Below are 25,484 nucleotides of genomic sequence, written 5' to 3' on the forward strand. Positions count from 1 at the left end.
GAGGGGTTTGGTTTTTTTGGTTGGAGAGGTGTGGTGTGGCTCAAGCACCAAAACTAAACCCACTCGCGTTGATCAGAACTTCATATCGTTTCAGGACGCAACATGCAGGCCAACGTGCAGAGCTCGCTCCGCCGCTGAGAAAGTAGAAACAGAGGCCGACACTCAGGTGCTTGTTTGCGGACACGCGAAAGTTGGTGCGCACCGCAGGAGAGATGCTGCTCCCCGCCGCCACAATCCTGCTCCTGCTGGCTGTCTCGTCAAGCGTGGACCATGCCACGGCTGAGGTGAGTCTTTACTCTTTCTGTTTTTATATTCCCCCAAAGTGACTCAAATGTGCGATTTTATGTGGGTTATTTATTTATTTGTTGAAATATATGTACCATTATTATGACTTGTATTGGATGCTGCACTGCCCTCAGCGTGCTGCTAGTTTACTGATTTGATTGAATGTAATTACATTATTATGTACAGTTCACGTCATTAGCCCATTCACTGTACTGCACTTTTACTGCTGTCATGCAGCTCTCAGCTCCTTCTCTCTGCCCCCCTTGGGGTTATTGGGGGGGCGGGGGGGCGGCAGGGAGGGCCTCTGTATAAGTGCTCGGAGCATGTTGTCAGGAGTAACTTAGTCTTCACTTATAGTTCATCTTTAGATGTTACTCATTGATCATGGTCTTGATCAATACAATCAGCTGCTTTTTCGTATTGACAATTTAGTATTAGGTACTAAACAGCCACAAAGTACTCCCCTCTAATGTATGATACACTTTTTTAAAAACACTAGTGTTGACATGTATCTCCAAATCATATTTGTTTTTCTTTTTTTTACCAAATTCTCGCAAACAAGACTGTTTTTTGTTGGTTTTAAGAAACAAATTTGATGATTTACACTTTCCAATGGGCAGCGCCCATATTATGAATTGCATTTGCAAAAGTAATCATCAAACTTTGCAACTGTGATAAAATTTTAAATTTTCCAAACTTTTTCAGCTCTTAACAAAAATAGAAATGTACTTTCCCCTGTGACCCAAACTTTGAAAATCATCTTTTACCATTATTTTGGCATATACTGTGGTTTAACTAATGATAAAACAACACAAATGACATAACACATAATATTTTAGCCTCATCCCCAGTGAAATTTAAATACAAACCATTTTGTGTCTATGACCCCTGAAACGCTACATGGGACAAACATAGCGTGATCTCGCTAGCTTGGCTTTTAATGGCAAAACAATATGAAGAGCGCAGTCAGTCTAGCCACTGTACATTTACGTTGGATGAAATCCAGCCAAGTCGAGATGTCTGCTGAAAACCTTTGGTACCCTCAGAGTTGGTGATGTTTCCAGCACATTCTTCACCCACACGGATGTGCAGGTGAGGGGGAGGAGATGTCAGTGGACCATCTCATGTCAAGATGATGAAGAACAGACTTAACTGCAGCACGACGAGAGGAAGCGACACCTCATGAGGGAGTCTGGCGTTATCGCATAAGTTTTTGTGCATAAGCACTGTTTTTCTAGCTCTTCTCATCAAATTGAGATGAGCTAATTTGTGGGCTCGAATAAAGTAGCAGAGGCGGTTTATCCACTTTCCAAGAAACGCAAGTGTGACACACAACATCTGGACCGATTAAACTTTGGACAACACTAGGGACGAGGGGGTTTGTATTTGGCGGAACATCTTGTGGCTGATCCGATGACACCGATGTAATGGGGATATTCGGAATATTGGCTTGATTGTTTTTGAGTAGTGTTGCTGCTGCCCATGGGGAGGAATGACACATAAAGATACCCAAAGTGATGCATACTGATTTTTTGGGCTTTTTGTGGCCTTCCCCAGAACACAACCTCTTGTTTAGTCTATGCCACAATCGCTGCTATTGAACTAAGGCCATGGCTGAATATACTGTACACAACCCTCGATGTAGCTAGAAGAGGTTGAACTGACTGTCATTTGCAAGATAACATCCTCACTTTAACCTTCCGCCAGGTTCCAACGGCTTGCAAGCAGGATCTCGGCTCTTATTTTGTTTTTTGTTTGTGAAACCTGATCCCAAATGAATTTCAGTACCAGAATAGTTTCTCTTCCTTGGTGGTCACTTAATGTGGCCACATTGAGTCAAGTCCTTGAGGAGAAAGAGGAGGAGGATTCTAGCTTAGGTGATTAGCAGATTCCTGCAGGGAGTTTGTGTGTGGGATGAACTGGACGTTTATCCGGTAGCTAGCTGGTGGGAAATGTAATCCTTGACTTCTGGTTTGGCCCGGGAAGTTCTGACATTTGCTAATCCGCCCGCAACTTGCGGAATGCGTGGTCAGGATTGGCAAATCCGTTGGAGCCCTAGATTGATGGGCCAATGTTGGCGGGTGCTTCTAGTTTTGGTTAGCACCTCATCCTCAGGATGAACGGACAAACTCCCCTCCCACGGAGACAACAGCTGGCCTTCTCACTGTGACAGGCCACCAGCCAAGCACGGCAGCCTGCCAAGATGCAACCTTCTTGACCCTCAGCATTGTAAAGATGCCTACATTTGGAAGAGTTGCCATCAGGTCACTTGTCTTTGTATTTTGACAGGCGTTCGTTGGCGACAAAGATAGGTCTCCTCTGACCCTCATGTTCAAGCACTGTGGCGGGTCCGACCCATTTTTTTGCCTACTGTCTGTGTTCTCCTGTTGAGGTTTAGCGAGGATTAAATAGCAAGTCTGATTTGGAATCGCCACTGTCTTAAATGATTTTTTTTTTGCCGTAGAAACACCACAAACAGCAACTTTAGTTCTTGAAATCATCTGTGATGATAACTGATTATGATTTGGAAATCGAACATGATTTGGGTTTCGGATTTCTAAAAATGTTTACCCTAAAAAAAATCGCCTTTCATAGCAATAAAGGAGATTTTTAATGAACTTTTTATCTCAGTTAATTGCCATGTTACTGGAATAAGAAATTACAGACGGATTTTCTGAAGGACTTGACTCAGCGCGTACACGCGCTTGCAGAAACTTATCAGGAAAATAAATAAACTGGGCCAGGTGTTGCTCCCCAGCTGTAGATCTGATGTCTTATCTATTTCTCCCCAGAAATCGGCCTTGATTAGTCTTAGGATGTTTTGGTCCATTGCAGTCTTTAAACCTGCGACCCCTCTGGCTTCTCACCCGCCAAATTTTTATGGATCGGGCTACTGCCGCCAAAGGCTTCCCTGTGGTCCAAGCGTTTCACTGAGACTTGTGACAGCTGTGTTCTACTTTTCACACACAAAACTCCCTCTCTGGTCCAAGGCTAATAATTCTTGCACATTATCTCCCTGAATTGTCACACTTCCCTAAAGGTGCACTGTTTTTATGGTTGCCGGGTAAACTGAGGCGTTAGAATCCGGACAGTGATCGGTTAGATGATGATTTGTCACACTCCGATGGGAGCTGATGAGAAAAGAGGTGACAATGCTTTGAGACGCAAAATGGATAGAAGGAAACGACAGCACCGGAGCAATTGAAATGATTCTCACCTACGCAGTTATTGACCTGGGCGTCCATTTGTTGTAGCAAACTGGCGGATGATAATAAAGATGACGGATTTACGGCATGCCGCGTTTTTGCCCACAAAGAGGGAAGTTTTGGCTGCAATTCATTTCAGCTGTTTCCCGGCAAACTTCCATCATCATGACAGGTGCAAGATAAAAAAAAAAAAAAGGTCTACTCAAGTTTTCCGCAGCAAAAGTTTTGTTATGTTCTCGTATCTGCAGTTACGGTATATTCGATGACCAGCCACAGATTTCATCACTATTTTGGCATATAAATATAATATTAGCATTATAAAATCTAGTGCTCATTAGGTTTATGATAGCGATGGAATCGAGCTACGCTGATATGCAAGCGTGTAAGTGGGATATGCGTATAACTGATAACGCATGAACCAAATTTACAAGACACATGCCTCATGTTCCCGTCCTTGCCCTCCCACGAGTCACGGTCGAGGTCTGTTATGAGCATTTACTTCCCGACTCTTAACTTGATAGCAAAGCCAGTCTGACTGTAATTCCCAGAATTTAAGAATGCACGCACTTCATTCACTTTGAAGCTTTCAGGGAGGGCAGATGCTTTTTCCACCCGTCATAGCTGCAGGCTCCCGACGACCCCAAACTTCTGCGGCGCTGTTTTTCCTTCGTAAAGCTTAATCAGATCACTTCCACGCAGGAAATGAGCTAGGCGGGTCACATGACACGCCTCACGTCAGGAGATCCTCCCAGTTGGTCCATGAAGTGATTTGACGGTAGATCTGTTGTGATGAAATGAGCATGTCAGCCAATTTGCAGGTTCAAACGGTGACATGACGTCACAGTGATGGCGGGCAACCTGATATGGAAGCAAAATAACAATAGAACTGGAGATGGTTATCATCACAAGTGTTTTTGAGAGGATATTGCGATAAAAAGGCTCCTTTGAAACAAGTTTTAATTTTCCTGTTTTCTCATTGTTTGTAGTTTTATGTGCCACATTTAAAAGCGCTTATATGAGATTAGGTGAACTACATGCACCGGCCACAATGAGGAAAATATCTAATGAGATCAACAGCAAATAGCTGGAGAGGAAATAATTCAATTTAGTGTACCTCGGTTAGCGCTACAAACATCTTAGGACTAACTCTAAATTTTAATAAAAGACGAGGCATCAAATTTTCAATCGTTCTCACGACACCTTAACGTAAGTTTAAAAGAAAATAAATTTATTGTAAATTTTGAACAAAAAAAAACGCTACCTTTTGATAATGAGTGATTATGAATATATTTTTCGGGACGGGTCCAGTGACTTTCAAGTTGTGCAAGTAAAAAAAAGTAAGGCCGGATATTAGGGATTCCCCATCTGAACAACAACCTCTCCTCTCTTCATCATCTTCCATATGCAAAAAAAAGGAGGTCTGGAATGGATTCCTTTTTCTGTCCATTCCCATACGATTTGGTTCAAGCCAAACCTTTTCACTGAACTACATTGAGAATATTCTCGAAGTTGCGCAGACCGCTTGGCAGTCATCAGGCGTTCCAGATAGCAGAGCCCTCCTCAGGAGGCGACCCAACCCCTTCTTGTCTTTGTGAGCATAAAATTCAAAGGCCTTCCTCTTTGGCCAAAGAATGGCTCGCTCCGGCCGACATCCTGTGTCACACTGCCGCGCATTCACAGGGCCACAGCTCAAGTGGTCTTCGAGTGAACAGAGCCTTTCTCATAGGGAACAAGTGCCAGAACATACGTTAGATGCTTGCTCTCGCTCTCACACCCACCACCTTCATATTCTGCGTGACTATTCTATGACATCACAACACATTGTCTCCTTTGTACTACAGACTCACTTTCATATACTAACAAGATGTCTGGATATTATTAGAAAAAAAATATTGTGACACAGTAAAGTAAAAAGTTGCAAGGGAAAAAGGCTTAAAGGTTTAATCTAAATTTTAAAAATCATTCAAAATTTTGTCCACCATTGCTATTGTCAACAGTAGAAACTGTCAAAAATTTCTGATAGTTCCTGAGGAACAACTACAGCTTTTTTCCTCAGATAAATTCAACTGTATTCCCCAGTGAGTGAAATATTGGGACTTTTTCTTAAATTGCAACATATTTTTTCTTGGAATTGTTCTTTGTAAGATGTGGTAGTGTCCAACTGTAGTCAGATGCTCTTGGGTGGAGCACTTGTGAGTTAGGGCAGGAAAGTCCACCCTCCCCTTGAAGGTGCAATGATTAGAGTCTTTCTTAATTTGTGAACAAAGTGGCTTTTTTTACGCAGTTGTCGCTTATCAACATGAGCCTCATGTTAAAGGCTTTTCTCTGAACCTTTTAAATCTCTTCTAATGACCTCAACGGAGGTGAAAGTTCAACAGGATGAGCCCAGGAGGGTCATGTGACTGGTCAAGATGCAATGCAGATGGGAGAACTGATTAGGAGGGGTCAAAGACCCCAGTCAAATGGTTGCATTTTTCTTCTTAGGGGGCAACTTTGATGTGGCTTTGGTTCTGAATCTGACCAAAATGTGACTGACTGAAAAAACGTTTCAATGAGGTCCTGTACTTTCATTGAACATATCGAGATGTCGTATCAAACTTTGTCTTTCCCCCGCCTCCCCCAAATCAAATCACTCCTCATGTGGAAGAAGCAATTCGCCACTTGAGTGGAGCGCAGCCAATTCCGGCCCTGAGAAATTTCCTAAAACAAATTTCCCATTTGCCAGGGTTCATTTTGCATCCGAGGATTCCAGTGGACTTGCGGGGTTCTGCCCAATGTCCCGTTTCATATTACACAATCGCTGACATGTTGTACACTTTTCTCTGGTCCCAGGAGATGTGCTCGCAGTGATTGATTTGTAACACCATTAAGAATCTGCAAGGAAGGATTGTTCTTTTCTGGTTGAAGTTTTTGTGTACATTTAAGGCTGTAATTATGAAGATTCTCATTTTCAGAGTGACGCAGTGGCCATCATCAAACAAAAACATGTTAACATTCTTAAGTCTCGTACGAACATTCTCCGAACCTTTTAGCGTCAATGTTAGAGCTAACATAACATTAAAGCTACTTTAACACAACCGGAGGTGTCAAAATTAATCGACAACAAATCGATTATCAAATTAGTTGCCTCATCTTTGAATAATCGTGTAATTGTTTGGCGACATTTTTAAAATAAACATACAAATTACCTTAGCCCTAACGCAACATAAAAGCTCCTGTAGGTGATCTCAAGTCACCATGGCAACAACTGAGACACTTCTGACCCTATCCTCCATCAATCAGATTTGGAAAATTTCATTTTCAAGTCCATAATATTGCATGTTGTCGCTTTGCAGTCGTCCAATTCTAACGACAAGGATCAATAAATACGGTTCACCATAAACAATCAAAGAAAAAGTGCATTTGTTAACTTTGTCCATTTAACACTCTTTGATGGTATGTAGTAGGCCTTCACGAAGGTAGTACAGTGTATTTCATCTGAGAGCGTTTCACAATGTCTGGCATTCGTTTGCCTTTCTCTCATGTCATGTTGACATCCCATGCACGTGTGTTTGGAGTCATGCGGGCTGGTTTCATTTTTTTTTTTTTTCCTGCTGTACTCTGTGTGAGAATGTCTCCGTGTTGATGCATCTGCTTTGAGTTCCAGATGGGACCGATTGCTAAGTTGTAGCAAACGCAGCCTGAAGCAGGACATGTTTTACATCATTTGGTTCTCAGAAAAATAGGATCTGCTTTTGGTTTACAGGCTCTCCACTTGCGTAAAATATGATTCAGCTTGGTGTCTCCTGGCATGTTGATGTTTTACTACTGTGTACGCCTGTCATTTGTAATCAGGTATAAAGTCCTATATAAAAAATATGGAGATTACATGCCGCTACATTTGAACATGGTCAGAAGTATTGGAATAGTGAGGAGATTTTTGTTTTGCATTGAAATAAGTGCAACCATATTAATACTCCACTTGTTGTTTTTCTTACTCAGTTCTACTTTTTAAACAATTGCTTTAAAAAAAAAAAAGGCAATCGAAACAAGACGCCAAGACTTGCACCTGAGAATCTATGTAGCCACTTATGACATCATCACAGTTGCACACATCAGCATTCCAGCTCAGCTTCACACACGCACGCACGCACACACACACACACACACACAGACAGACACACACACACACGTTCCTGCGATTTATACCGGAGGGCCAGTCTTCCATGTATGGCAGTTGGACAGAAAATTGTCTCCTCACCCTGACCTAACCTGTCAGTACCAGAGAAGGTCAAGAATGTCCAACTTAACAAAAACAGACTACCTGACGCCTCACACTTGTATGTTTTTCTTTGGAAAAGAAAAAAAAAAAAAATCCTCTGAAACAGCAAACCTGATTGCGCCGACTCAAATCCCGCTTCGTTTCCGACGCGGGATGCAGTGCCGATTATCCCAGCTGACTCCATATGGAAACCACGATGTGTGGTTTAACCGCAGCGAGCTTATCTTTATTGGGTCGTTTCCAAGGTTAAGCCGCTCAGACCGTTACGATGCTGCTGTGGTAAATTAACAATAACAAGAGCACGAGTCTGTTTGATGGTCCATAAATGAGTGAACTGAGTACACGACACCCAAACATGTGATCCGGAGTGACTGCAAAGGAGAAACAGGAGCTTGAAAGACTCCCATTAATTATTTTTGTGGACCTCACAAGAGCATACACATGTGAACATTTAAGGACATGTTCAATTTAATAGCAATGTGTAACATTTACAACACGCTAACATTTTTGCCATTACGACCAATTTGTTGGGGAACTCAACCCAAATAGTTTGACAAAAGAAACACACAAATCTTTCTCTTGACTCTCTAAAATTGTAAAACATTTATTTTCTTCAACTCCAGCGCTGAAATTTACAAGTTGAGGGCTACAAAATGTTTTCATGTGTAGCCTTGCTCTGTTTCCTTCAACTTTGCCGCTCACGTTGTTTTTTTTTGTGTGTTTTTTTTTTTTTATGTGCTGACAATGTGGAAGGCCATGTCATGCCAAACAAACAAAGAGTGAAATTTGAGAAGGTTACATAGAATCAGTGCATGATGCCGGAAAATGCTTAGAAAACGTTGTTGGGCTGTAAAAGCAAAGCAGTGAAGTCAAAGATGAAATGATGACTGACACTCACATGGACCCTCATCACTGAACTATTTTTTTAGTTCAATGTTGGCCAAATTTTGTTGGGCTCCTGGTGTAAAATCCCCATGTGGACACACTTTGGAACTTACAGGATGTTCACAAGGCTGGCATGTTTTTGCAGGAGATACGCTGCGTGAAAATTCTGTGGATGACATTGGCCAGATGTTTTTGTGGTCTCGCTTTACATAAAAACAACAACACAATACCGTTGTTGCCAGTAAAGAATTTATTGACAAAGTTAGAAAAGTTTTTCTTGACTTATCTTTGCATTAGTTTTCAAATTGTAACAACAAGCATAATTATGCTATAGTTTTCATGTATGGACTTTATGTGCTCAAAGTGGCCATTGGGGAGCCTGTTCTTAAATTCTTTTGTGGGGGTCCTCTTATCCAACACTTCCAAACACTCAGACCTGCTTTCTCCAAGTCATAGTTGTGTTAATATTGCTGTCTTTTTATGTCCAAACATTTCCAAGCATGAGACAAATCCACGTCACTGGCAGACACGTATATCCGATGATGTCAGGTTTATTCTGAGTGCCGCTTCACACAGACATTCCTGACTGTGTTACCGTGCCGGTGCACACCTCCGTGCAAATTTGGCCTTTTGCTGACATTTTGGGTCAAAGTCGGAATGTGCTCCATCCTGGGTAAACAAATACACACTGTAATCTCCAGGAAACCAGAAGACACCTTATTGGTTCTTCACAGAGGCATCCACATTTAGGCATGACGTCCTTCATCAGTGGAGACGTTTGAGGCTGCAGACATGCACTCCATGACTCACCACTCACAAAGTAACACTGTCTGCGCCCGGTGTTTGTTCTGTGGATCATCTGGAAATTCTGGCATGTCTTTTCTGTTAAGTCTTACAGAAGTCAGTTTTTCATACCTTTCCTAAAAATCTCGTATTTCACATTTTAATAATAGACTACTTAATCATGCCAAAAGAAGTAAATCAATCCATTCGTCCATTTTATTCTGCTTGATTTATTTTGTGTGTAATTCTACTATTGACCACTAGATGGCATCACACTATTTAATTTGACACTAAATTTGACTAAAGTAGTACAGTATTTGAGCTCACCTTATTATTTACTGAAGATTCTTGAATGTCCATCCTTTTTAATTCTGCTTTTTGCACCTACTTATTATGAGATGATAAGTTTGCGTGAAGAAAATCAAGGTTTGTTTATTGCAAACACATATAGGGATGGGTACACTACTTGTACAAATGTTTTGTGTTATCCATTGCTCTTGATCTGTCTTGATTTTTAAATGTTTTTTGTATTATTCTTTTTGTTTGCATTATTTTAAAAATACGACGCAAGGATAAGCAGTTTGGAAAATGGATGGATGCACGTTTGAAGACTTTGTAAAACCTTCCATAAATCCCATGAAATAAAAACCTGGTGAGAGTGTATTTAAATAATGGCCTCTCCTGCTGGCTGAAACTTTAAAGGGGAGCTTTTCATCACAACTTAGACCTTGCAATGTAGTGGAACCATGCAGCTGTCATTTAAATGTGAGAGGTGCTGATGATAGGCAAGTACGTTCTCTCACCACCACTCCCCTCCCTAACAGAATCCTGTTAGTCCAACACCGGGAGCTCTGATTGCCACAATTTCATTTTCATAATGAAGCACACATGTGGCTCATTTTCAACACATATGCTACCTATCCGCACTTTGTATCACACTAATCTGATGTGAAGCAGGTGTTTCTTCGGCTCAGATTGAGATGGAGTGAGTGAAGGATGTTTAAATGGCTGAGAATTAGGGAAGGGAAATGACGCACCTTGGCGGACCACACAGGTTAAAAATGCGGGTGAGAGAGTTGGGGGGGGGGCCCATGATATTCAGACAGAACCACATCTTGGTTTACTTGGGCCTGTTGCGGAACACGCTTATTTCACTGAGGAGTCGAGAAGTTCTAAGAAAGCGCGGCATTCTTGAGTTTTTCGATGTGGGAAACCCTTTAATGGCTTTACCTTGGCTTAAGAATCAATAAAACAAAGCCCCAAATAATGTGGTGAAGGGTGTCAAATTAGGGTTCCCAATATGGGATTTCATGCTAGTGTTTGAAATTAAGGTTTCAAGGTGAGGGTTTCAAGCTACGGTATCAAATTAGGGTGTCAAAGGAGGTTTGGGGATTTTAACAAGTGTTTGAAACAAGCAAGTGTTTTGGATTTTAAATGTGGGTTTACAACCTCGGGTTGGGGTCTTAAGTTAGATGTTCCAGATAGGGTTTGAAACGTAGGTTATGGCTTGAAGTTAGGGTTTCTAAGCTGGGTAGGGTTTCAATTTAGGGACTCCAGGTAGGGTTTGAATCTTGCGTAAGGGTTCTCAACCATGTCCAAATTTGGACATTCACGTCAAAGGATTTTCCGGTAAATAGGAAAGGACTAGAGCGCAGTCTGGACAGGAAGTGAAGATTCAAAATCAGCGTGTAGATTTCCCGTTTGGTGGTCGACCTGTTCGTTTGTCGACTCTGCGAGAACGTGCGAGACGTTTCTTGTGGTCTTCACCCAGCATGTCCAGACCTGCCCCCGCAACCCCCCTGACTGGGTTTTGGCTGGTCGCCTGGCACGTGAGTCCAAAAACAGCTGCACAATGCAGGGAAAAAAGGTGCTCGGGGTGGGGGATGGATGAATGAGGCGGTGCATGCTCGTTCTCAGGCCTCAGCCTCTGGAGACCCCAGAGGAGAGGAAACTGGGGAGAGGGTGGAGGGGGGGGGGCGGCGGGACCAGCTGTGCTCATGTCACGCATGACGTAGCCAAGTGCAACGAGAGAGATTTAGCATAAATCAAATCATATTTACATGAATGTTTCAATTGTCAGACTTATCACTGTGAACTGTGCTGCTCTTTGACCTGTTTATGTCTGCCTTGTACACGATCAACTTAAAAATGTTTTCCATGTTATTCGTTTTTTAACCAAACTATGTATAACTTGACTGAACACCACAAGACACAATATGAACCTTTCTCCTCTTGTTCTTTCCCAGGGCTGTGGGACATCATGTGGAAAATGTGACTGCAGTGGTGTGAAGGGAGCCAAGGTAAGAACTCTTATCATCACGTTGGCTGAGGTCACTGCAATTTCATGCTTTTTTGGCCTCTCGGTCTCGTGTGCTGATATGAAGCAGTTGCGGCGTACAGTTAAGAAGTCAAGTAGTGTTCACTGAATGGGGAATAACTGCAGCTGAGTGTCAGTCACCAAGCAGTGACCTTAATGTGAGCTGAATTGGAGCATGTCAGGATATACACTGAAGGCCTCACAGGTGGAAAATGAAAAGTGGCCTTCTGAGAACATCACTGTAGAACAAAAAATCCCCAAGTACAAAGATGACTTTATTATTTATTGTTGTTTTATTACTTCATGTTTTATTATTAATTTTTACTCCCACCTTTCTGTACCATCCACGGATTGATTATCTTGGGTTTATGATAAAACATTGGTCCAAGCAAAATTGAAAAATTCGCTTTAATTGGTTTTCAAACCATTTTGGGCTCCCCATTAGTTTGTTTTGTGTGCTACTGGCTCACATTAGTGTCCTTAAAATGCTTCTGAGTAACAACAACAGGTGACTGGTGTGGTCCACTAAGTTCCCTAAAGATGTTCAAAGGCCAAGCACATTTACTCAAATCTCCCCTGAGCATCCCGTTCTGTCTGATATTGCTCAACAAACACTTGTTGTGGCAACTGCATAATGATTCCCTGGGCTGAATACATTCAACAACATTCAACAACACAACAGATGCAAGTCAGGTGCTAAGTGTTCTGGGAAAGATTTTCCTCCAACGTGCTCTCACAAGTTCTCACAAGTTTGTGTCCTGGAGCGAGCAACAAGTGAGTCACTGTGCAATTGCCCCCCCTTGCGGCAGTTAGTGAAAATACATAGAGAACGTTTTGTTTTTGGCCAGTGTTCAAGTGTTCTTGAAGTTTATGCAGGAAATAAAACGATGCATAAAACAGTACACAGTCGTTATTTATTTTGTCAGACATTATTTCATAGTTTTAGATATTTTCTAGTCTTCTTTTATTTTTGTTCAATTTTTTTAGATTGTATTATTATTATTATTATTATTACAATTATATTATTTTAAAGGTCTTGCATTTTTTGGGCCTTAGCCCCTTGTTTCGATGTAAATAAACAAAACAAATTTAAGCAACGCACGCACGCATGCGCGCACACAAACACACACACACACACACACACGTATGTATGTATTTATACTTATATTTATATGAATAAATATATATTATTTATGTATTTATATGTTTACATTTTCATTTTATTTATTTATATTAATTTGTGCATAATTTGATGTTTTCAGGGTGAGCGTGGTCTCCCTGGTCTTCAAGGTAACATGGGATTCCCTGGAATGCAGGGACACGAGGGGCCAGTCGGGCCAATGGGGCCCAAGGTCAGCAGATATAGTCTCGAATTCCCTTTGAAAACACAATGATGGTGATGATGTCATTATTTTGAATTTATTCTTTGTGTGTATTATTTGTTATCTCAGGGAGATCCAGGACAGTTTGGCGCTCCTGGAATAAAAGGAGTCCGGGTAAGTATCTTGGAAAAAAATTGGATTGTTACATTATGAAAGATGTCAATGAGAAGTAATGTTGTGGTTGTCAACTTGCAGGGTCCTCCTGGTCTTCCAGGTTTCCCAGGAAATCCAGGATTACCTGTATGTACCAATTTGTTATTTTATTTTTTCATTTTATTTTTATTCTAATGATAAAATTCCCCACATTATACTATTTCTTTTCAATAGGGAATCAATGGAAACGATGGTCCACCTGGTATTGCAGGTGTCCCAGGATGCAACGGGACTAAAGTAAGATACTCATACAATTGATAAAGTATTATACCCTAGATTTCTCTTGTCTCATCAGTGGTTGAGAGAAATCACATGTTTTTTCCACCTTTTAGTGAGTTTAATTTCTGTATGTGTTTAAGACAATCTCAATCTAATGATGTGTGTGTGTTTTAGGGAGAAAGAGGAAGAGATGGTGTCCCTGGTTTTGATGGTCTTCAAGGAACTCCCGTAAGCACTCATGCTCACCTGATCTCATTATTCCATGTTATGAAAAGCCATCTAAAAAGAAAAATATTGACCTTTGCTTTTTGCACATGTTTCAGGGCATCCCAGGGTTTCCAGGAATTAAGGTTTGCTGGAATCATACCAGCGTTTTATCTAAATATATTAAGCACTTGCTCTCATCAATATTAAGATGTAATAAATTCTACAGAAGCAATATTTGGACTTTTGCAGGGTGATCCAGGTGGTGTGATCGGAATCATTCCCCTTAAAGGCGACAGAGGCTTCCCAGGCACACCTGGACTTCCTGTGCGTATTTTGTCTGTAGATGGGTGAACATCTGAATTTTTCATCACAATGTGTTTCTCAGGGATCTCATGGACCACCTGGGCCGATTGGTCCTCCTGGATCTCGGGGTTACATCGGACCCAAAGTGAGTTATCCTGACAGAAACATGTTTAAAGTCAATAATACTATGTAAGTGGACAGCTAATAGTGTTATTGTTGTATTTGACAGGGTGATGCTGGACCACCAGGCCCCCCTGGAGAAAAGGTATAACACCCAGCATAGGAAGACATGTCAAGCATCGTCGTCTTTATTTGAGCTACAGTGTATTGATTTGCCTTTTTTTTCTTCTCTCTGACAGGATGACAAGCTCTCCTTTGAGAGTGAGAAAGGAGATAAGGTGAGGTTTCATCATCTAATTTTTATTATGATTGTTGTTGCAGAATCAACGAGAAGCACCTGAATGTTGTTTCAGTGTCATGAATGTATTTTACATTTCTTTTTTATTTCTTTAATCCAAGTGCTGTATTGAAACCCATCACACATCTAGGAAACTCATCAATAATTTTTGGCTAAAATAAATCAAGCTAATTTCTTGTCACTGCAGTCACTGCAACTACAGTACCACTACAAAAATAAACATATTGTTCAGCTAGCATCTATAAAAACATGACAAATATTATGATTTGTGTTATTATTATTATTTTTATTTTATGAATGCAAACATTGAATACCACTCTTGAGTATTGAGCTCATTCAAATGTTTTCTGTGCAGGGCGACCGGGGCTTCAGAGGCCCACCCGGCCCTCCCGGACCCCCTTCACCAGGCGTGGAAGGACCTGGCACAGAGTTTATCGGACCACCGGTGCTTACTCATTCATGTGTCTGATAATTCAGCTTTTGTTGCATATAACTCAGAAGGTGAATTTCTTTCTGTATTCTTACCGTGTCCTGTTTCTATCTCCAAAGGGAGACAAAGGAGCTCCAGGCGAGAAAGGAGAAAAAGTAAGTTTTGCGATCAATATTTTTTTAAATCACTTAAAGTACTTCCTTACCATCTTTAAACAAAAAAAAAATCAATTTCCAATGTGATTTGCTCAACAGGGCTATTGCAATATATCTCGAACTGGAGTAAAGGGTGACCCAGGGCCACCAGGACCGATAGTAAGTAACTGAAAATCGAATAATGGTGTCGTATACGGACTATTTCCCAGTGAGTGTGACTGTTTCATTTTGCTTCATTTTAGGGCAAACCTGGCAAGGAGGGAGATGAAGGGCGAAAGGTAAAATTGAAAGAAAAGAAATACGTTAAATTACCAAACTTATTTGCATATGCCATTTGGTCTAGGCAGATTGTGTCAATCTGTGATGGTCATTTTGTTGATTTCAAGTGTGAGCATTTTGTAGACCCATAAAATAGAGTGTGAGATCGTAACATTGTATCGTGATGATTGTTCATATTATGATGACCAAAAAAATGATCAAAATCACTTTGTCACATAGGGAGAAAAGGGCTTTCCCGGAAATTACGGATACCCTGGACCTCAGGTAAACAATGGTTTATACGTATATATTTACTCATCAAGTTTTTAACCATTTCATTCAAAATTTTGATGATAATCTCTTGTTTTGTCTCTAGGGTGAAAAAGGAGAAAGAGGGCCTCCTGGATATGTACATATTTTTTTTATCTATTTGTACTTTGTCTTTTTATTCTCCCTCAATGGCCACTCATTAACATATTGAAATAAATTATTATTGTAAATATTTAATAATAATAATTCACATTATTATTAGTTAGCATGATGATGAGGTTTTTGAAGTCTTCCTATTGGGGTTTATAGGCAAGCGGTGCCCCTGGTCCAGCTGGTCCTCGTGGCCTCCCTGGGTTACAAGGAGAAAAAGGTCAATAATGCCCAACACAAAGACACGCATAGACACTACGGTAAATCAACAGTTGAGTATATTAGCTCCCTTGACTGATGTTTAGTCCCCATTGTGTTCCTAAAGGTTTTCCTGGACCTCAAGGAGAAGCAGGCCCACCAGGTAAGCACAAACACACAAGCCCACATGGGCTCACACACACACACACTTGGGTAACACTCTCTGTCCTTTGGACTTCAGGGCGCTATCTTGAAGGACCTCGTGGAGAGACCGGCCAAAAGGGGGATGCGGGTCAGAAAGGAGACAGTGGTATTGAAGGAGAGTCTCTAGCCGGACCCCCAGGTCAACCGGGACTAGTGGGACCCCCTGGGCCTCCAGGATTACCTGGTATGCTTGGTCTGAGATTTATTTTCACTCTATGGTGATTTCCAGGCAAAATGTTTTACCATAGAAGTTTCATAATCCCCATTTCAAAGATTTTGTTTGTGTGCCCACAGTTGACCCTAATGAATGCACCAATGCAAAAGGCTCCCTTGGCCCACCTGGACCTCCAGGGCTTCAAGGAGAGTTGGGACAAAAAGGTTAGAACAATGAAATAAGATATTTCCATCTGTAGGTTCTATGATATACTGAATTTTCATGTTTGTATTCTTTGTATGTGAATCCATACAGGCGACAAAGGAGACACTTGCGTCCTGTGTGAAGGGTTTGGACCTGCGGGTTTACCTGGCCCCCAAGGCCTTAAAGGGGAGCGAGGTAAGCAAAAGTGGTGTTATGTGATGGAAAAGGTCAAATGTAGCATTGCGTTTCACACAATGTGCAGTCATTGTGGGATTGAGTCCCAGTTAGTGACCGGAGGTCTGAATGTTTGTGTGATGAACAGGTCTGCCTTTTACGCTAAATCTTTCTGGTAGGTCAGATTCTTGACCACAGAGTCTGACATTTTTATTCATCCAGACTGGCCCTAACCCTTTTCTTGTACCTCCACTGAAGTATCCCTTATTTGTCTTCAGGACCTCCTGGTCCTGTAGGAGGCAAGGGAGACAAGGGTAATCTTGGGTTCCCAGGAACTCCTGGAAGACCTGTAAGTAGCACAGATAAACCTTCATGCAGTAAGTACTGTGTATAGTTCTTAGTATATTCTTATAACTCGTACTTGTACTTAGGGCATCAGTGGCATTCCTGGTTTGATTGGGGCCCCTGGTCCTGTTGGAGAGCCAGGAGACATATTCATTGCTCCGGGTCTGAAAGGAGACAAAGGCTACCCTGGTCCTGGTGGTTCACCTGGACAACCAGGTCTGGATGGGATCCCAGGGAGGGATGGCCTATCTGGTGTTCCTGGACCGAAAGGAGAACCTGTATGTATTGTGTTGTTTGATTAGTTTAAGTAGGTTTCATTAGTCGTCATTCTTTTTGTTAACCTTGCTTTCAGGGCAAAGGGGGCATCAAAGGTGATCAAGGATCAATTGGGGACCCTGGTCTTACAGGTCCCCCTGGAGAGAGGGGTCCTCCAGGTCTGCCAGGCTTCGGGCGCCCTGGGGTGCCTGGAGATAAGGGGAGTCAGGGGAGAGCTGGCATCCCTGGATCACCTGGAACACCCGGTAAGACCTCCACACTAACAATCATGTAGAACCCTATTTGAATAGCTTTTACAAACTTTGTACACTCCAAATCCATCAGGTGTGAAAGGTGAGCCAGGTCAAGGTGTGAGCACTCCCGGACCACAGGGTGTACCTGGGCCGCGAGGAGAACCTGGCAGAGATGGCCCTCAAGGTGAAAAATGACCTTCATTCCTTAATCACTCATCTTTTACCAACCCAATAGAGTTCATTTGGGAATTGTTAAATAAAAAATTTCATGTGGAAAAAAATTCATCCATTTGACCAGACAATGTTGTTGATTGTAGGTCCAGCAGGTCTCCAAGGAGACTCAGGAATACCAGGTTTTCCTGGACAGAAAGGTGATCAAGGACCACCAGGAATTGGATTTCCAGGGCCAACTGGTGCAAAAGGTAAAGTAACAGATGATGTCCCAACTTTTTGTACAAATTAATTTTCATACCAAAGACATTTAATGGATTCCAATAGTACCACAAATGGCAATAAAACACAAATACTAGAAGAATCTTATTCATATTTCTAGGAATCAGTGGAATTCCAGGTGCTCCGGGATTGTCAGGAGAGTCCGGGAGACCGGGACAGGATGGTTTTCCTGGACAACCTGGTCTACAAGGACAAAAAGTGTGTATTTACTGTATTTGGTACCATAAACCAAACGTCTGATAATTGGAATAATATTCTATAAAATCAGGACTTTAAAGCACTTTGTTCCTGACCATTTAACTTGGTGTTTTGGAAGTGTTAACAAAGCATCTCATTGTTGTGTGCGACAGGGTGAACCAGGAATGGGACTCCCGGGCCAAAAAGGTTCACAGGGTCCGCCGGGAATTATTGGGTTCCCTGGAGAGAAAGGTAACGCAGGATTACCAGGTATTCCTGGGCAAGAAGGCCTCACAGGACCGCCAGGACCTCAGGGAATAAAAGGTATAATTGTACAGTTACATCAGTAAATGCATTCCATTAGAGACATCTAGTTGAAAGATTAAAATTAAAAAAATACTTATACTTGGTCTTAGGTAACATTGGACACCCTGGACCTGCTGGAGTGGTAGGGTTACCAGGGGCTCCAGGAAAGGGTTTGCCAGGAGCCCCAGGACCACAAGGACAACAAGGAGAGCCCGGTCCATTTGGTAAGTACAAGTCATACAGTTCTTTTTACACCAAATTGTTTGCAATGGGTTTGTTGTAACCAGATAACTAAATTGTATATTTTCCCTTTTTGTTCAATTCCTGCATATTTTGTAGGTAGGGTGGGTGAAAAAGGAGAGAAGGGCTATCCAGGACCTTCTGGCATTGGCATGCCAGGGCCTCAAGGAGAAAAAGGACTTTCTGGGTTCCCAGGAGCCCCCGGTGAAAAAGGTTTGCCAGGAGTACCAGGCCTGCCAGGAAGGGATGGACTGATTGGAAATCAAGGTGAGAAAAAAGATATACTGTAGGCTCCATTGCATCCATCAGGGCCATAACTAATTGGTAGAAACATGTAAAGGAAGCGTAAAAGTAATGTCAATCTGTGTTTTTGTCGGTCAGGTACAAAAGGCGAAATGGGGGTCATAGGTACTCCGGGATTGCCAGGATTTCCCGGACCACCCGGTTTCCCTGGAAATCAAGGCTCGAGAGGTAATGAATCATCTGCTCAGATAACTTTTCATCGGCCTGTTATTAGACTACGATTAGACTGTGAAGTGCCTGATTGGAATAATCCTTTGGAGAGCTGACTTGATCTGAAGACAGATGAAGCACTGTTATGATTCCAAAAATACATGGCTCTTTGGTTTTATGGTCATCAATAGACGCGGGTTGAGGGTCCTACTGTTTGGATTTAATGAGCAAGACATCATTCAACATTCATTTCATTTTCAGGTGATCCTGGTGTTCCTGGTGTGCGTGGACAAAGCGGAGAGACTGGACTTAAAGGAGAGAGGGGAGAAATTGGTCTTCAAGGCCCTCCTGGGAAGATGAAGACAGTCGACATGGAGCACTTGAAAGGGCCGAAGGGAGACCTTGGAGATCCAGGTGTGAAACAATGAAAAGTCCATTTGAGGCCCAATGTCATGCACAGATCACCAAAAATCCATGTACTATGCAGAATAAGTTGACAACACTGTAAATGTTCTGTCTCATTAGGAAATCCTGGTGTATCAGGACAGAAAGGCTTTCGCGGACTACCTGGAGACCCTGGAATGCCAGGAAAAGATGGAAACCCTGGTTTACCCGGACAAGCAGGTGTACTATTTACTCTACTGCAAAAATATCCATTGTCAAAAACAAAGAGCCATATGCATTTTCCTTTATCTCAGTGGAGAAACCAGTAATTCTCGCTAAATGTTGTTTGTATTTGATCAATGTGTCATAGGTCAGAAAGGAGACACTGGTGTTCCTGGAGAACCTGGCTATATGGGACCACATGGGCAGAAGGGGAGTGCAGGTGAAATGGGAATACCAGGTAAGGCCAACTGATGAGTACGTGTGAAGTTCAAGAATGAAAAAGTAATTTATTATTATTTGGAAATGGAATGGAAAAGTTATTTATTTATTTATTTATTTATTTTTTCAACCTAATACGTGCAGGTCCAATTGGTCCAAATGGTCTTAAAGGAGACATAGGTACTCCGGGTCATCCTGGTTTCAGAGGAACGGATGGAGTGAAAGGAGACCCCGGAACACCTGGAGAGCCAGGCATTGGGCTCCCAGGATTTCCAGGAGAAAGGGTAAACTTCCATCTTTATTATTGTTATTCTATGTTGAGCATGTTTTCCAAAATTACTTGCTCTTTCTTGACTTTAAAATCAAGACTCAAATCTTTTGTTTAAAAAAAAAAATGTTTTTCTTCTAGGGACAACCTGGACAACCAGGATTCTCAGGATCGCGAGGAGAGAAGGGTCTGAAGGGTCAAATAGGAACGCCTGGCATGCCAGGAGTTCAGGGAGATAAAGGAGAGAAAGGAATATTTGGCACTCCAGGTTAGATTTCACTTTGCGTTGTCGCACCCATCCACAAACATCCAGGAACAGCACGACCTAAGATATGTAACCATATCCATGTAGGTCAGCCAGGAATACCCGGTGAGAAGGGGGTCCCAGGGTTACAAGGGTCTGCAGGAGAACCCGGAGGTGATGGTCGACCAGGTAAAGAAGACGTTCCATTTGAATTTACTGGCACTGTGCTGATTCTACTTACTTAGTGCACTGTACCAAATCAAGTTTGAACCCTTCCTCCACCAGGTGAGAGTGGCTTGCCAGGACCTCCTGGTCCAGGTGGAGATAAAGGAGAAGCGGGTGTTGATGGCATCCCTGGATCTTCAGGGGAGAGAGGAGACCCTGGTTGGTACCTCATGATAATTTTCAACATTATGTATGCTTTGATCCGGACAATACAGTACCAGTGGAAAGAATAAACCAATGTCAAATCTGTAAGAACTATGAAGAATTACATTATGATTTTAACATAAACTCTGTTTTGCAGGTATACCTGGTCTTAGTATTCCAGGACCCCCAGGGGAGCTAGGTAGCAAAGGTGAGATTGGCCTCCACCACTAATTCAATATTCCACACATTTTGAGTGAGTTTAATTGTTAACATATCTCCTACGTGTCATGATATACAGGTGAAAAAGGTAGTCTGGGCTTCCCCGGCAGCCCAGGCTATCCCGGTGTGCCTGGTGTCAAAGGTGACAAAGGACTTCCCGGCTTTCAGGGGCGTCAAGGTGAGTCAGGAGAAATTGGCCCCCCAGGATTCTCTCTAGAGGGACCTAAAGGAAATCAGGGAGAACCAGGACAACCTGGAGAAGCAGGTATGCCACAATTTATGACAGTTGACCATTTACAAAGACGGTTTCTGACCAGTCTGGTTATATCGTACCAGAAACAGAAAGTAAAAGTCATATCTCATTTCTTTCTATAACAGGAATCGTTGGCACACCGGGACCTTCTGGTGTACCAGGACGAGATGGCCAAAAGGGAGAAAAAGGAGACCATGGTCTTCCTGGTTTCCAGGGAGAGTTAGGACAAAAGGGTGACCCTGGATCACCTGGATTTCCTGTACGTAACAAGGCCATTGACATATGTACAGTAAATTGTTACTCAAGTTGGGGCCAGTTCTTAACGTATGTAGGTATTTGTGTTACACAGGGGCCAGCTGGTCTTCCAGGTGTTCACGGCCCCAAAGGAGAGAGGGGACAACAGGGGGTACCCGGTTTCCCAGGTGGATAAAAATGGATCTTAGTCTCATCTGTAAAAGACAACATGTGCTAAAGCCATTCTTCTGTTGTTGTCATCATTGATATCTAGGTACAAAGGGTAGTCAAGGCGATTTTGGATTCAAAGGAGAACTTGGAGACAGAGGATTCCAAGGAGAAAAGGGTAAGAATGAGTCACCTACCTGCTCGTCCACGTTCACTCTATTCAGTGTTTGAATATATCCCCACTGGCGAGAGACACCCTGGTTCTTGATGGCTCTCCTTAACACAAAACAATATTCCACAGGTAATGTTGGCCTGCCTGGTCACCCTGGTCCACACACCATCATCAAAGGAGACATTGGTCAACAGGGTGTCCCGGGCTTACCAGGACCACAAGGACCAACTGGATTCCCAGGCCAGAAGGGACAGCAAGGTAACAATAAAGACTTCAATGCTTGTAGAGATTCTCATTTTTTACTGTACTAATCAAATCTTGGGCCAATATGAGACAGGGAGTTGTTAAGCTCTTACAGGTCTTCCCTACTTGGGTTAACTTTGGCTCCTTTTTTAATTTCCTAGGTCTGACAGGTACTCCAGGGCCAAAAGGAGAAGATGGCCTCCCTGGTTATCATGGTCAGTCAGGATCCAAAGGCGACTCTGGTCTGCCTGGGCCTCAAGGTCAGAAGTCTACATAATTGGTTTCTGAAGATATATCCCATGAAAAAAATAACAATTAACAAATCATATTCTCAGGACCCAGAGGGTTTCCTGGCCCTCCAGGACCTGATGGTGTTCCTGGCCAAGTGGGACCACCCGGCCCCTCCTCTATGGATCACGGTTTCCTGGTAACTCGGCACAGCCAAACAGTGGAGGTTCCAGCTTGTCCTGAGGGCACCTCACCCATATATGATGGCTATTCGTTGCTCTACGTCCAAGGCAATGAACGCTCCCATGGGCAGGATCTTGGTGAGAATCGTACAATGGGAAAAAAACCAAAGTCGTGTGAAGAAGGAGCTTTGTAAGGAACTCCAATCCCTTGGGTTTCCAGGTACGGCCGGAAGCTGTCTGAGAAAGTTCAGCCCCATGCCCTTCTTGTTTTGCAACATCAACAACGTCTGTAACTTCGCCTCGCGTAATGACTACTCATACTGGCTCACTTCGCCTGAGCCCATGCCCATGAGTATGGCGCCAATTACCGGCGAAAGCATCAAACCCTTCATCAGCAGGTGTGTCATCATACTGTCAATAAATTTCTTCAATTTTATCATGATACTTATACTACATATTGGACCCTACTTTTTTTAAAGGTGTGCAGTGTGTGAAGCTCCAGCCATGGTGATTGCAGTTCACAGTCAGACCATTATGATCCCTCCATGTCCTTATGGTTGGGACTCTCTGTGGATCGGATATTCTTTTGTAATGGTGAGACACAAAAACAAAGAACATCTGTATTGTCAAACGCATATGAGAACTACGGTGGCCATGAAAGGTCAAAAAGCACACAGGCTCTGACCTTTCTCTGCATATGTGTATGTTTGTATAGCACACTAGCGCAGGTGCTGAGGGTTCAGGTCAGGCTCTGGCCTCTCCCGGTTCCTGCTTGGAGGAGTTCCGAAGCGCTCCGTTCATTGAGTGTCACGGTCGAGGAACCTGTAACTATTACGCCAACTCCTACAGCTTCTGGCTTGCGACAATTGAAGACAGCGAGATGTTTACGTAAGTCGGATGGACATCACACACGAACCATTTTGTGATTTAGTATTGTAATATTTTGTGATCCTTATGTTGGCAACAAAATAATACTGCAATGATACATTTCCAGCAATGGAGCTCCGTAAGAAGTCTGATTGCTTAAAGGTTTTCCTCTCTCTTGATCTCCAGGAAACCCGTCCCAACAACGCTAAAAGCGGGAAATCTGCGAACACACATAAGCCGCTGTCAGGTGTGCATGAAGAGGACATAAACCCTGCCTGACTTGCGATCTCGTTCACTTGGCTTTAAAACTTCCTAATGTCCGAGGATGGTGCTATTTTTCCTGCATGTGAGAGCGGCGGGACTGAGTTTGAACTTTTGCAAACCAGAAGAAAACACAAAGACCAAGTGGCTCACGCGGAACACTTCTACTAACAAAGAATGGCGCCCAGTTTACCGCTGCACTGAGTACTTGCCCCCACCCAACTGGTAAACTAATGTTCATTTCGAATGGGTTGCTTATGTAAGCCAGGTGCTATCGAAGCTTACTTATCTTCCATATTTTATTTCTTCTTTGAAAGATAAAGCTACTTGTTTATAATATACAGCCACACCCTGTTTTTAAATTTGTTTACACACACTGATATTAAGGATGGGACTTGCCACTGATTCCACAATCATTTGCTAATGCACGACACGCAGCTGTGTAACAATTATTCTGTTGTAAATATAATGCATTCCTAGTTCAACATACTCTCCTCAGGTTATTATTGAGTCTATTTTGTGTGTTATTAAATCCTTTTTTTTTTTTATTTATATGATGTATGAGATTCTGTTAGACCCAAGTGAATGCAAGGTTCAATGGACCCAAAGACATTGAGCGCCTTAATAACACGTGTAAAATTATCGTAGAAATGACGGTGTATGTTTGGCAGACGACTTCCCCGTTGTAACAATGAAAATCTGCCCAAAACAAATTTTATTGTTTGTGTTGTTGCTGTTTTTAATGCTTAAACAAAGGCACTAAACACAATAGAAAGAAAAAAAATCAACTTTACTGCATTGTCTGCCTTACTGTGCTTCCTTTTTAACGATCCTAGTCTTTAATGACCCTCCAAAATGCACATGTATATATACTGTACCTGCATACAGCATATATTATACTTTCACATAATACGTACTTGGTATTCTGCTCTTAGACTTTATCGTAATTTTTTTTTTTCTTTTTCGAAATGGACCTTTCGCTCGCATTTTAGTAAAACGCAAAGCAATATGAACGTATCTATTTTACCCACATTTTTGGTAACCTGGGCAGGTGACAGTATTAAAATTAATGTTTAAAACGGATGGAAATGGCAGAAGATAGCAACAGTTGGGTTAAGACAAATAAATTAAAACACAAATGGATGTACATGGATGGATGGATAGATGGATGACTTAAAATATTGCCATGCCAGCAGGAATGATTTTGCACTTACCTGTAAGGTTACTATGGTAATCATTCAGAAAAAAATGGCAGACAATCCAGTACAATGAAGAATATAAACATTTTAAACTGAAAACACAAAAGTATTATACCAATTATTAATTGACCACAACATGCGTTTGATGATCAAATACAGTGGAAAATAACTGTCAGTGATTAACATTGTTATTTTTTTTTCCAAGTTTTTGTAACTCATGCAATAAAGCCATTTGAAGATCATTGTATGTGTCTGCAACCGTGAGAAGGCTCTATGAAGGCCAAAAGATTTAAACATAATTTTGCAGCAGTACCTCTGCAGGCCACAAGAGGGAGCCAACATAATTTGTGCGGCTGATTTGTGACCTTCCAAGTCCTGTGGCAGGCTGTATTTTTATTATGCTTTATTTTAATTGTGTCCTTCCAGACAGCAGAAGCGGATCATAAAAGTTATGCACCCTAATTGAAGGGCATGATAAGAAGAAGAAAAATAAGCAGCAGCCACTAGCTCAGCACTTCTGCCGGGACGCAGGCCAACAAACCCGTTCACCCTTCCTTCCTCAACAAAAACACAAACAGATCGATAGCCCCCCCTTGCCCCCCTTCCCCTACTTCCATCCACGCTCTCGTCTTTCATCTATTACCGGAATGTGA

At 42.2% G+C, this 25,484-nt stretch overlaps 1 protein-coding gene across 2 annotated transcripts; it reads left to right on the plus strand.

Moving 5' to 3' along the window:
• The first annotated feature begins 57 nt into the window (after positions 1-57).
• On the plus strand, positions 58-25,073 carry col4a1 (collagen, type IV, alpha 1). Of its 2 annotated transcripts, XM_037240102.1 has the most exons (52): positions 58-284; positions 11,667-11,720; positions 13,000-13,089; positions 13,189-13,233; positions 13,315-13,359; positions 13,447-13,509; positions 13,666-13,719; positions 13,815-13,841; positions 13,948-14,022; positions 14,084-14,146; positions 14,231-14,266; positions 14,361-14,399; positions 14,775-14,864; positions 14,969-15,004; positions 15,104-15,163; positions 15,247-15,282; positions 15,503-15,547; positions 15,639-15,671; positions 15,842-15,902; positions 16,008-16,043; positions 16,122-16,268; positions 16,379-16,462; positions 16,554-16,637; positions 16,895-16,965; positions 17,048-17,239; positions 17,314-17,482; positions 17,562-17,654; positions 17,788-17,892; positions 18,024-18,121; positions 18,274-18,424; positions 18,517-18,630; positions 18,746-18,913; positions 19,028-19,117; positions 19,361-19,513; positions 19,625-19,723; positions 19,854-19,943; positions 20,069-20,208; positions 20,334-20,460; positions 20,545-20,625; positions 20,722-20,820; positions 20,963-21,013; positions 21,104-21,289; positions 21,403-21,536; positions 21,627-21,699; positions 21,786-21,857; positions 21,981-22,109; positions 22,256-22,354; positions 22,430-22,642; positions 22,725-22,902; positions 22,984-23,098; positions 23,220-23,392; positions 23,558-25,073. In XM_037240102.1, exons 1-52 carry the CDS (start codon positions 213-215, stop codon positions 23,637-23,639), a joined length of 4,920 nt encoding a protein of 1,639 aa, XP_037095997.1. In that variant the 5' UTR covers positions 58-212; the 3' UTR covers positions 23,640-25,073. The 2 variants fall into 2 exon arrangements, with proteins under 2 accessions (XP_037095997.1, XP_037095998.1); XM_037240103.1 differs by lacking the exons at positions 17,314-17,482; positions 17,562-17,654; positions 17,788-17,892; ... (5 more) ...; positions 19,361-19,513; positions 19,625-19,723 and having other exon boundaries at positions 17,048-17,177.
• Positions 25,074-25,484: the final 411 nt, after the last annotated feature.

The sequence above is a fragment of the Syngnathus acus genome, chromosome 21, assembly GCF_901709675.1.
Source record: "Syngnathus acus chromosome 21, fSynAcu1.2, whole genome shotgun sequence".
NCBI classification, from domain to species: domain Eukaryota; kingdom Metazoa; phylum Chordata; class Actinopteri; order Syngnathiformes; family Syngnathidae; genus Syngnathus; species Syngnathus acus.